This window comes from Zingiber officinale, chromosome 10B, assembly GCF_018446385.1.
Source record: "Zingiber officinale cultivar Zhangliang chromosome 10B, Zo_v1.1, whole genome shotgun sequence".
NCBI lineage: Eukaryota > Viridiplantae > Streptophyta > Magnoliopsida > Zingiberales > Zingiberaceae > Zingiber > Zingiber officinale.
The window spans coordinates 84,812,271-84,824,668 of record NC_056005.1 but is presented as its reverse complement, the minus strand read 5'-3'; the positions used below and the strand labels follow the sequence as shown (position 1 = coordinate 84,824,668).

Below are 12,398 nucleotides of genomic sequence, written 5' to 3'. Positions count from 1 at the left end.
ACGCACTCATGATAAGAGGGAGCTCATATTGTAATATGGGATTGGTGCGGTAGTTCAATAATAACCCTTTAGTGGTATGAGTTATTATTAATGGACTTGAGTTGAGTGTTCAAGCTGAACACAGAAAGCCCAAGCCCATCAGAAGGCCTAAACCAATTCCTCCTCTAGGTCCCTGTTGTAGCCTCTATATAAAGCCTCGCATCCACCTATCCATATTTGTTTTTGGTTAATCTCCTCCTTCCTAGGGCCGACGCCTCTTCTCCTTGCTAGGGTCGGCGCCTCTTCTCCTTGCTAGGGCCAACACCTCTTCTCCTTGCTATGGCCAGCGCCTCTTCTCCTTGCTAGGGCCGACACCTCTTCTCCTTGCTAGGGTCGGCGCTTCTCCTCCTTGCTAGGGTCGGCGCCTCTTCCTTGCTAGGGTCAACACCCCTTGATTAGCATCCTTTGTGGAAGGCGGTTTGGAAATAAAGAAGGGAAGAGTGTTTGTTATCTTGGTAGATCGTCACCCACACGACGTCCAAGAATAGGAGAGGAATACAATAGAAGATCAACAGGACTTTGGCTACAAAAGAAAGGTACAACTAGTTCTTTGATTCCGCTATGCAATTAGTTTAGTTCTCTTTATATCGTTCTTGAATACCAACACAAGAGGCCAGCGATCTTGTATTTCGATCAAGGTGTGCTTTGATCCGTCAAAAACTTGCTCGATTGATCAAACACATATCTGATCGAATATGCGGGTTGCTAGGAAAAGTTTTATACTTGTACAATTTTTTTATAGGGGAAATTGAAACAGAACGGAATTCCAGTGCCTTCACAACCACCACATGCTACATGACATGTGTCTTTGGCTCATTGTGGGATTGGACTCCACCCGATCGAGGCCCCTTCGGGGGTTGATGGCTGCTCGACGGTCTCCTTTTAGATGCGGTTGTTGGTTCCGCGGGTGTTTCCCTTTTTCTCACCACTTGGGCTTCTTCCATGTTGATATACTCCGTGACCTTCTTCTGAAGATTTTTGAAATCCCATGGCATCCTCTAAATGAGTGACCTGAAGAACTCCCCTTCTGTGAGTCCCTTGGTGAAGGAATTCACCAAAACATCCGAGGAGACCGTCGGGATGCCCATCGCCAGTTGATTGAAACGCTGGATGTAGGACCTCAGCGCTTCTCTAGACCCTTGCTTAAGGGTGAACAAGTTGGCACTCGTCTTCTAGCGACGACGACTGCTAGTGAAGTGATGCAAGAAGGCCGCTCTGAAGTCCTTGAAGTTGTGGATTGAGCTGCTCGGCAACTCCATAATGTTGTGCTGATCCAGATAGCGTAGTGAGAAAGACCCAACACTTCACTCCATCTGTATACTGGTGAAGTGTGGCCATGTTATCAAATTTGGCCAAATGGTCCTCTGGGTTGGTTGCTTCATTATATTCCTCTATCATCAGCGGGGTGTAATGCTTCAGCCGAGGGTCATCCAAAATCCCTTGCAAGAATTGTTGATTGATCCTCTCAGGCGAATAATCTTTCTTTGGTACTTTTCTTTTCGTGCATTCCAAACGGGCACCTCATCTGAAAAGTATCCCCGATCTCTATCTGCCCGACCCCTCTCTTATGATAGAGTCTATAATAGTGCTCGATGGAATGGGATCGGTGCATGAGGGGCTTCCCCATAGGTACCAATCGGCTTATTAGTCTACTCCCGAGCAGCTTTTTGGTCCGCTTTCTCTACTCGTTCGGCCAACCGGCTTGCAGTTGATGTCATAGGCTCTGGTGCTTGGCACTCAGAAAGCACTTGTTGTTCCTCCACTATCTTCGCTGTTCGGGATTGTATCAGCACGTCGAGCTCTTCTTGCATCAGCGTCATCGTGTGGTGTCATCCAACGTCTTTAATCTCCTTGTTTCGGATGCAGACTACGTTCTCACAGATGGTGCCAAAATGATCCTATTCGAGAGCGGGCGACTGGAAAGCTGGGATGTGGCGACTTTACTGACCGAATGTGGAATCTGCTTCGATCTGTAAAACAGGTGATGTCAGTGCCGAAATAGGGAGGGGGTCCTCGGCGTTGGCCCTCTGACGCTCAAGTCAGTGACCGAAATGCAGAGAAGTGGAACAATAGTAAAATTATGCTTCTTAAGTAAATTATGGGTACCTCCGCTGGAGATGGACCACCTTTATATAGAGCCCTGGTGGGCAATGTGCACGCTCCTTGAGGTGTGGGCATGTTCTCCGATATGTTCGTGGCCACGTTTCCAACATGGTCATGGTCACGTTCTCCAACATGTTCGAGGGCACGTCCTCCACTATGTCATGTGAAAGGATATCACGAGGACCGCCGTCCTGTTGCTTGGCCGAGCGGATCAGCCGCTCGGCCAAGACTCCGCTTTTTCTGTGATCAGATCCCGTTGCTTGGCTGAGCGGGTAGCCGTTTGGACGGGAGTCCTCCACTCCGTCAACTTCAGTTGCTCTTCCATGCGGTGTTCCTCCGTTCAGACAAACTATTCGGTCTCCCTCAGCATCTTGATAATATGACTTGAGCGCCTACCCATGATATTCTCCCGAGTCGGAAGGATTGTTCGCTCGAACATGTCTCCTGCTGATCGAGCCCTACCTGTCCCGACTGACCATAACATTTATCTTCCGTTCGACCCTTTGACACTTGGGCGTTGACCATCTTGACTTTGACCCCCCTGGCGGTTGACCCCGTGCCAAGTGGGTCTCCCCCTATCGTCGCATCAGTTATCATGCATATGATCTATCTATATGACATCACACGCATGGCAAATATGATAATATGACATCATGTGACATAATTATATCTAATCATAGCATAAAATTAAAATTAATTAATACATCTATATGACATACGATATATGGCATGACCTAGCATAAATTATGTCATAATTATTATAATATTATTTATAAATAAAATATGATTAAGAATCTAATTTACATAAATAAACCTTTCTATAATTAAATTAAAAATAAATTTCCAAATTCTAATTATATATTTTATCAAGTAAATTATTCTCAATCAAGAAGATCTAATCAATTAGCAAGTAATTCCCTAATTTTAAATTATCAAACAAATTAAGAGATTTATCATTAGAATTTCTTAATTAATTCAGAAACTATTACATTTGGAATTTTTCTAAATTATTTTAGAAACTTTCTAAAATTAGAATTTCCTAACAAATTAGGAAATTTTAGAAAAATAACATTTCTTAGTTAATTCAGAATATTTTTAAATTAAAATTTTCTAAATTATTATAGAATAATATTTCCAAATTGAAAATTTTCAAATTATTTTAGAATTTTAAAAGATTAGAATTTCCTAATAAATTAGGAACCCTTTTAAAAATGAAAATTGGTAATAAAAATAGGAAAAAAATATAGAAATTAATTTACTGAATTTTTCAAAAATGGAATTTCCTAAATTATTTCAGCATTTTCCAAAATTAGAACTTCTTAACAAGTTAGAACATTTTTAAAAAATAGAAATTTGCAATAAAAATAGGAAAAAGAATCCAAAAATTAATTTGTAGAATATTTATTTTTAAAAAAATTCCTAAATTATTTCAAAATTATTTCAAAATTTTTCAAAATTTGAACTTTCTAATAAATTAGAAAACTTTCCAAAAATAAAAATTATTAAAAATTGAGAATATTCCAAATTGAAATTTTCTACATTTTTTAAAATATTTTTCAAAATGAAAATTTCTAAATTATTTCATAATCTTTCTAAAGTTAGAATTTCCTAATCTTTCTAAAATTAGAATTTCCTAACAAATTAGAAAATTTTCTAAAAATAGGAATTTTTAATAAAATAGAGGAAATTCTAGAAATCAATCTATGACCAAGTATGACTAATAAAACAATTTTACAATTATGTCGAAGCACAATCAAACTCTGATACCACTATTATATTATGCCCAATGTGATATGTGTTTAACATATTTCACAAAACATATAGCAAAAGAAAAAATATGATAATAAAACTATTTTATTACAATACACACCATACATATATGGGATACAATCTCACATACATAATGTAAAATAAAAATATAAAAATAATAATTATTCTAGGCGTAACTTATGGATGATGCGTAGGGAAAAGGGTATCAACTTTAGCGACATCCACGAACTCACCTCTATTCATATCCACGCCGAGTTCTTCAAGACAACTCTAGTGAGTAACAAGGTTCGCCTCCAATTGGTACTAGACAAGTTAGAGGCAATGTGATACAAAAGAAGGAAGAAGAAGTGAAAGCTTGAGGATGAAAAGCTTCTTCCTTGGCTTTTGGTGGGTGATAGCCATGATTTTGGCTATATTATTGTGAATCATAATGCATGTTTTTATTAGTTTATTCATAGCTTAATCTCTCATTAGCATCATATCTCAATATTGCATTTGATGTTGGATTTAATTGCAAATTAGCTAGTTTTCATGGTATTTGGTGCTAATATTTGACTCTTATTTTATAGGCATCAAAAGGGGTATGGACCCGATCAGATTGGCCCACACTTGGGCTCAAATCAAAGGCAAATCAAGTCGATTAAGCCTCGGAGTATTATGGGCCGTTCATCCAAGATTGAGCAGATCTGAGCCATCCATTGAAGATCTGGCCGATCCAACTTAATGGGGAGCAGATCTGAGCCATTTATGAAGATCCAGAAGTTTTGATCCAGATCTGAGTTCATCCAGCCATTGATCCAGCCGAATAAATTTGAACCGTTCATTTAAGACTGGGCGGATCTGGGCCATCCAGTGATGATCTGATCGATCCGACCTACGGGAGGGTAGATCCAGACCCTAGATCAACATCAGTACCTTCAGATCGGATTTTGGATGACTCTTCACCATTGATTTAGCTCCAAATCAATCTCAGCCGTCGGTTCAAATCTGAGATCTGTTCAAATGAGAAGCTACAGTGTTCCAGCTTCTTCGTCGATTCCTCCGCACTGTGCTTCGCATCCCGCGGCGAGCTTCTTCCAGGATTTCGGCCCCATCCTCCTTCAGATCTACTTCTCTTCGAGTTTAATTGACTTCGGAGCTTCCATTCTTTTGCTTCTAGGCTCGCATCTTTTGCACGCGCCGGTGAACATCTCTCCGGAGATCAGATCTGTTCGTATGTCCTCTGTTTCAGCCATCATCAGGGGAATTCTTCGGTGAAAGTGGCTTGCTCTCTATCAGAGAGTATCGATCCAGAGAAATCGGATTCAAGATCTGCGAAACTTCGAGCTGTGCAGTGCCAATCTTCACCGGCTTTTCTAGGAAAGTTCTCCTTGGTGCTGGAAGAGATTGAATTGAGTTGAAGTTTTCATTCAATTAGCTTGTGTTGTAGCAAGGGAAGACTTGTTAGAGGAGTAGTTTTGATTGGAGATGGCTTAGAGTTTAGTTGTGCTGTTTATAGTTTCTGCGTTTTTGTTTCCTTTAGATGTTGTCATTGAATTCATTGTTTCTTTAATTCTGAATTATATAGTTCTAGTTTTGTTTCCTTAGTTATCTTTTGTGCAAGTTAATTCTGTTTTCTTTCTTGTTTTTACAGCTAGAGTTTTGCATTTCTATGCTACAGTTATTCTTCCTGCAATTCCAGTTTCGAATTAAACTTTCTGCACATGTCATTTTCTGCAATTTAGGTCTGATGAATTCCTTTTAGTTGCAAAATTGCAGAGTAAGTAGTTTTCTTTATTTAGATTAATTGTGTTTAAGATTAGATCTATTAATTGCACTTCAATTCTTCACTTGGAATTTGAATAAAAATTAGATACTTCTATTTCATCAGGAGAAAATTTCAAAAGAAAAAAATAATTCTAATCTAAAATCAATCATCCTTCAATTAGTTTCCTTGTGAGAATCGACTTGGGACTTTATGCTACATGTTTATCTTTAGTTTTGGAATGTTCCGATCTTTATTAATTTGATGTACAATGTGACATGGAAATTGTAAACACCAAATTTTGGCGTCGTTGTCGGGGAAACTAGTGGAGTTTGCTTGTTTTTTAGATTGCGTATAGTTCATCTTTTCTTTGTTTTCACTTTCTTGATTTTATTGTCTATCTATTTTTATTCTAACTATTGATTTTTGGTGATATGACCAGGTCCTCGTGTGGTAAACTACTTGATTTTGATCCAGAAATTGAAAGGACCTTCAGAGCTTTGAGGATTCAAGAGAACATTTCAGAGGACTCAGGAAGTTCTTTATCATCTTCAGATACCCCTATGGCTGATCATAGCAGAACAATGAAGGAGCTTGCAGCTCCTGATGAGGCTTTCAAATATTCTTGCATTACATATCCAGATTTGGCAGGAGACTTCGAGCTTAGATCTGGATTGATTCATTTGCTGCCCAAATATCAAGGATTATCTGGAGAAGACCCAAATAGACATTTGCATGAATTCCATGTGGTATGTTCAACCATGAAGCCACAAGGAATCTCAGAAGAAGATATCAAGCTGAGGGCTTTTCCATTTTCATTGACTGGAGTAGCAAAAGATTGGCTGTATTATTTGCCACCAGGATACATTACTTCTTGGATTGATATGAAGAAGGCTTTCTTGGAGAAATTCTTTCCAGCTTCAAGGACTGCAATTATCAGGAAAAGTATCTGTGGGATTCAGCAAGTGGTGGGAGAGACATTATACGACTATTGGGAGCGATTCAAGAAATTATGTTCAAGTTGTCCTCAACACCAAATCAGTGAGCAGCTACTAGTCCAATACTTCTATGAGGGTTTGCTACCTATGGACAGAAGTATGATAGATGCAGCAGCTGGAGGAGCTTTAGTGAACAAGACTCCAGAACAAGCTAGGGAGCTTATTTCAAACATGGCAGAAAATTCACAACAATTTGGAAGTAGAGCTTTGACAACAAGAGGGGTTGCAGAGGTTCAAATGGTTTCCAATGAACAAAAAGAGATAAGAAGCTCATTATTGGAGTTAACATCTTTGGTAAAGCAATTGGCACTAAATAATGCTAATCAAGCTTCCATTTTGCCAAGTACACATTTTCCATATCAATCGAAGGGAGTTTGTGGCATTTGTTCAAGCCAAGACCACAATTCAGAATTGTGCCCAAATCTTCATCAAGATGAGTCAGTAGCAGCATTTTCTAGAGCTCAATTTTCTCAAAAATATGACCCCCATTCTTCTACTTATAATCCTGGTTGGAGAGATCATCCCAATTTCAAGTATAGAAATTCATTTTATCAGCAACCAACTTCGAATCAGAATTTCCAGCATTCTTACCAACCTGCAAATCAATTCTAGCAGCAGAATCAGAATTTCCAGCAACCTCAGCAAAGTTTCCAGCAGCAAAATCAGCCTTTCCAGCAATATTATCAACCTGCAAATCAATTCCAGCAGCAATTTCAGCCTTTTCAGCAGTTTCCAAATCAAAATCAGCAATGGCAAGTCCAAAATCAGGAAGTTCAGCAGGGGCAAAATGCAATCCAGAATGCACTTCCAGCACCTTCAAGGTTAAGTTTGACTCAAGGAAGTTCTAATAACTCTTCTAATTCCGATTCACAACAGAAGATGGATGAATTGCTGCAACAAATTTTGCAGCAACAGCAATTATTTTTACAGCAGCAGCAATATCAACAAAGGACAGATTCAGCTTTGCAAAATCTTGAAAAACAGATTAGCCAACTAGCAACGAACTTAAATCAAATGCAAGCTCAAGGTTCAAGCAAACTACCTTCTTAAACAATGCCAAACCCAAAGAATGTGAGTTCGTTGACTCTTCGAAGTGGAAGAACCATAACCGAACCAATGAAGAATATTCCAATTGGATCAAATTTTGTTGCACCAGTACCGGATCCACCAGATCTTGTACCAGGAAATTTGGATTTAGAATCCACTCAAGCAGTACAGAACAGTGGAAGAAATACAGCAGAATAGATTTTAACAAATTTTGGTTTAGCAGAACAAGATGATTCACAATCAGCTCCAATTTCAGCTCAAAATGTAGAGAAAGAATCACAACAGCAAGGTACTGAGATTTCTGCTTCATTACCTTTTCCTCAAAGAAGAATCCAGCAAAAGAAGCATGTTGAGGAAGAGAAAGCTAGGGAATTTCAAGAACTTGTCAATTTGTTTAGCAAAGTGGAGGTGAATGTGCCCTTGTTAACCATGATAGAGCAAGTTCCGAAATATGCAAAATTTCTCAAGGATGTATGTGTGCATAAGAAGAAATTAAAGGGAAATGAATTAGTTAGCATGGGAAAAAATGTTTCTGCTCTTATTCGACCTATTCCTCAGAAGTGTGATGATCCAGGAGTTTTCACTGTGCCATGTACTATTGGAAATTATGTATTTAAGGATGCTATGCTGGATTTAGGAGCTTCTATTAATGTAATGCCGAAATCAGTTTTTCTATCATTGGGTATTGGTCCTCTACAGCCTACGGGAGTTGTTATTCAGTTAGCCAACCGTAGTCAGGATCATCCAACTGGAGTGATTGAGAATGTTTTGGTTAAAGTGAGTGACCTTATTTTTCCAGCTGATTTCTACATTTTGGATATGGAAGGCGATGTATTAATGAATAGAGCTCCAATTATTTTGGGAAGACCGTTCCTTAAGACTGCTAGAACTAAGATTGATGTGCATGCTGGAACTTTATCTATGGAGATTGCTGATGTAGTTGTTCAATTTAGCATTTTTGATACGATGCAACAAAAGAAGAATCATTCTATTTTCAGTGTTTATAAATCCGAATGGCTGGATACTATGAATTTTATTGATGCGGATTATGATGAAATTGTTTCAGGCTCTAATGAATTGGGTTGTGAATCTAAACTTTCTGGAGGTTGTATTGATAACAGGGAAGTAATTGAGATAACACCTAATTGTGGTCAAACTACTGTGGATGAATCTATAAGTGTAGGGGATTGCAAGGAATCAATACCCCAAGAATCACCTAAATTGGATGTAAGTGAAAAGAGTGTAGGGACTTGTGCTATGGAGCCAAGCACCCAAGAATCACTACCAATTATTGTACCTTCATCAGAACTAGATATTGAATCACAGGAAATTTCAAAGGACATTGCAGAGGAAGTTGTGGAGCCAGTGAGACAACCAAAGGAACTAACTAACCCATTGAACACTTTTTGTGTTAGCAATATTTTTTCTAATGGTGTTATTGAGATGCAGGAGGTGTCTACTGGTCAACCCTTCAAGGTGTATAGCAACCAACTTAAGAAATTCCTTCGAGGGAGGAAATGATGCAGAGTGGACAAGGTGGACAATAATGATGCAATTCACCAAAATCAAAGGGGAGTTCGTTCCAACTTAGCTTTTATTTTTGCTTTCACAAATAATAAGTCTTTGCTTTCATAACTTAGTTTTTAGTTCGTTTCTTTTAGCTTGCTTAGTTGCTTAATAAATTCTTTGTTTTCAAATAATAAGTTTAGTATATGGGAATAAATTCTTTACTGTTATAATTTTCCTATAGAATAAAGTTTGAATTTGGAAAAAAAATGGTACCCCCTTTGCAAGTTTTCTATAACATATTAGGAATAGAGAATGTGAGCTAGATTTGAAAATCTATTTTGGAGCTTAATGTCAATAATGGACTTTTAATTTTCTTAAGGTTTCTACTTAATGATGGACACTTGATTGGTAAATTGGATTGATACATTTTCATGCCTAGTGAGGATAAGCCTTAATTGAGTGATGCACTTGTGTTATTGCACTCTAGAACTTGCTTTGATTCTTTCAACACTATAATTCAATGGATTGAATCATATTTGTGAAGAGTAAATCAATTTGCTTTAATATTCTTCCACACAATATCTTGCTTATCTACTTGTTAATCATCATATCATTTCATTTCCTCTTATTTCTTAATCTTTTGGATATGGATACATGGTTTGTTATATGATGATATTTTGGCCTAGGAGGATTAAGTTGAAGTGTGGGAGAAAGAGTGAGAATTAAATTTTGTTTTGAAGTAATGGGATGCATGAAAAAGATTGGAGTGATTCAAGATTGGGAAGAGCAATTGTTAAAAGGTTGTTTATATTAAGGATTTCTTGTGCCAATTGATAATTCTGTTTTTGGATAGCAAGGTTTTAAGTCCAATGCTCGTAATATTGAAATGCTAAATAGAATCATTCCTTGATTTTATTCATGTATGGAGCAAGCTTAGATAGTCTTGAATTATGGAAATTGTTACTAAGGTGATACACTCAAGCTATTCAAAGACATGTTGAAGAAGATTTTGAAATGCTGGAATCAGTGAGTAGGGACTGTTAGAAAGGTATTGATATGGATGATCTTTCTAAGGAAGTATTAAGCAAGTTTGGTGGTAAAATCTGTTTCTGTAACAGAGATCAAGAAACTGAAATCTGTGGTTGCTGAAAACTTGATTTGCTGATTTCTGAAATTTCAAATCCAGGGAATACAGAATTTGTTAAGCAGAACTGAAATCTTTGTTCTTCTGGAATTTAAGTTTAAAAAAATGCTTAATCAGATTTATAAAACTATGGCTTGTGCAATACCTTGAACCCTTCTGATTAATGAAGAGCAAATGCAGATACCAGCACTAATACAGAATGTTACTGCAGAGTGACGGCAAAACTGAATTTGTGACTGAAATAAGGATGAAAATATGTAGGAATGATGCTGAGATTTGATTGTGTATCATGTTTGTATCAAGATTTAAGTGTAGCAGTTTGATCAGAGAATGGACCAAGTTAAGTTCTTTTGAGTGCAAAAGCAAATGGTATCTGAGCTTTTCTATGATTTCTACAAGCTTTATCTTTTGATGGTAAGGAATTTGAATGGCTGGAATAAGGAACAAGTATAAAAAAAAAAGAAATTCTGAGTTGTGAATTGTTGAAATTGAAGCAGGGGAACTGTGAATCTGTGGGGTTTTAAATACAAAGTGAAATCAACTTTTTCTAATCAAGAATCTGAAGTTAAATACACAGCGTTGATACAAAGCATCAACAAAGGAACCTGCAGAATGAAAGTTGCAAGTGTTCAGAAATTACAAAATTGAATTGCAGTGCTAGAACTAGTATTGTGAGTTGCAGAAACTCTGATTCTGTGATCAAGAGAGAATGTTCAGTTTGGAATGAAAACATTTGATCAAAGTCTCAATTAGATAGCTTTATTTGTGGAGAATGTAACTGAGAAGATCCAATGAGATTGAAGCTTCTTGGCTTTAATCCTTGAGGAAATTAGAAGCTGAAATGATACTGCACAGTGATGTTTCAGAGGGTGTTGTTTTGCTGGAAACTGAGCTATAGAGATGAATTGTTTTCATGAGGCATTCAAGTGCAGAAGATTTGAATTGCTGGTCTTTTGTGGATTTTTGAACATCAATTTTACATATGTTCTGATTGTTATGGGTAAAAATTTGAAATTTAATTGATAAGTATTAGTTCATTCAAGAAGAATTCAAGATCATATCACAAGCTTTGTAAACAAATTATGGACAAGACAGACGTGTAGAAATTCTTAGATTCTGAAATGCTAGGAACAGTCTAAATGTCCAAAGACTGTGTTCAGTTGCTTTACTTACACTCATGAAGTGCTTGAAGATAGAGTTATCTAATCTGAAAAGAAGGCAGGGAAGGATAGTATTTGGTACACAAACAGTGTGCTAGCTGAAAACAGAATTAAGCATTTCTGCATTTTGGAGATTGACATCTGATTTCAAGTCAAATTCAGTTTGTGCCAAAGTTTGCTAAGTTTTGCTGATTCAATCCGAGACGTATTGAAGTTTAAGTGTGGGGGAAGTGTGTAATGTTTTGCAAGTTTTGGATTCTCTACAGACTGATTTGTACCAAGTTCAAGTTGGAAATCAGAAATGTTGAACAGAAAATTTCAGGAAGCTGAATTTCAGTCTAACAACAGCAGCCAGGGGAATGAAACTGGAAACAGGAATTAGTGCTGTAATTTTGAACAAAAAGGAAAAAAATTCAAGGAAGGGAAGTTAAAAGCTTTGAATTGAAGATGTTTCATGAGCTGTAAGTTGAAAAAGATAATTGGGAAGGCATGGACAGTGAATGTTGAGATTAAACAGCTGGTACACAGAATGGGTTTTGAATCTGTAAGTGCAGTCTTGTGCCAAGAATTTGAAAAGCTTAGAATTGAATTGAAGTGAAGATGGTATATTTTAACAGAGAGTTAATGACATGGTTTCTTAGATTTATACTTAAGGAAACAAGAACTCAGATTTTCAGGAAAAAAATCAGCATACATTGAACTCAAACAGAATTGATACAATTGTAGTTCAGAAAGGAAGAAAAGAGAAATAAGGAAGTGTGGCAGGATTTCATTAGATAACATTTTTATGTATCTATATCTTCCACAAAAATTAGTTGCTAATTCTTTCTTCCTTGTCTTTCTTGAGAAATTTTCTTTATTATATTTGATTCATATTCTTATAT

The 12,398-nt window shown here is 37.1% G+C and overlaps 1 protein-coding gene across 1 annotated transcript; it reads left to right on the top strand.

The window, feature by feature from the left end:
* The first annotated feature begins 5,100 nt into the window (after window positions 1-5,100).
* On the top strand, window positions 5,101-12,398 carry LOC122029493. Its single transcript, XM_042588495.1, has 2 exons — window positions 5,101-5,271; window positions 6,099-12,398. The coding sequence occupies exon 2, from the start codon at window positions 6,220-6,222 to the stop codon at window positions 7,264-7,266; it is 1,047 nt and encodes a 348-aa protein (XP_042444429.1). The 5' UTR covers window positions 5,101-5,271; window positions 6,099-6,219; the 3' UTR covers window positions 7,267-12,398.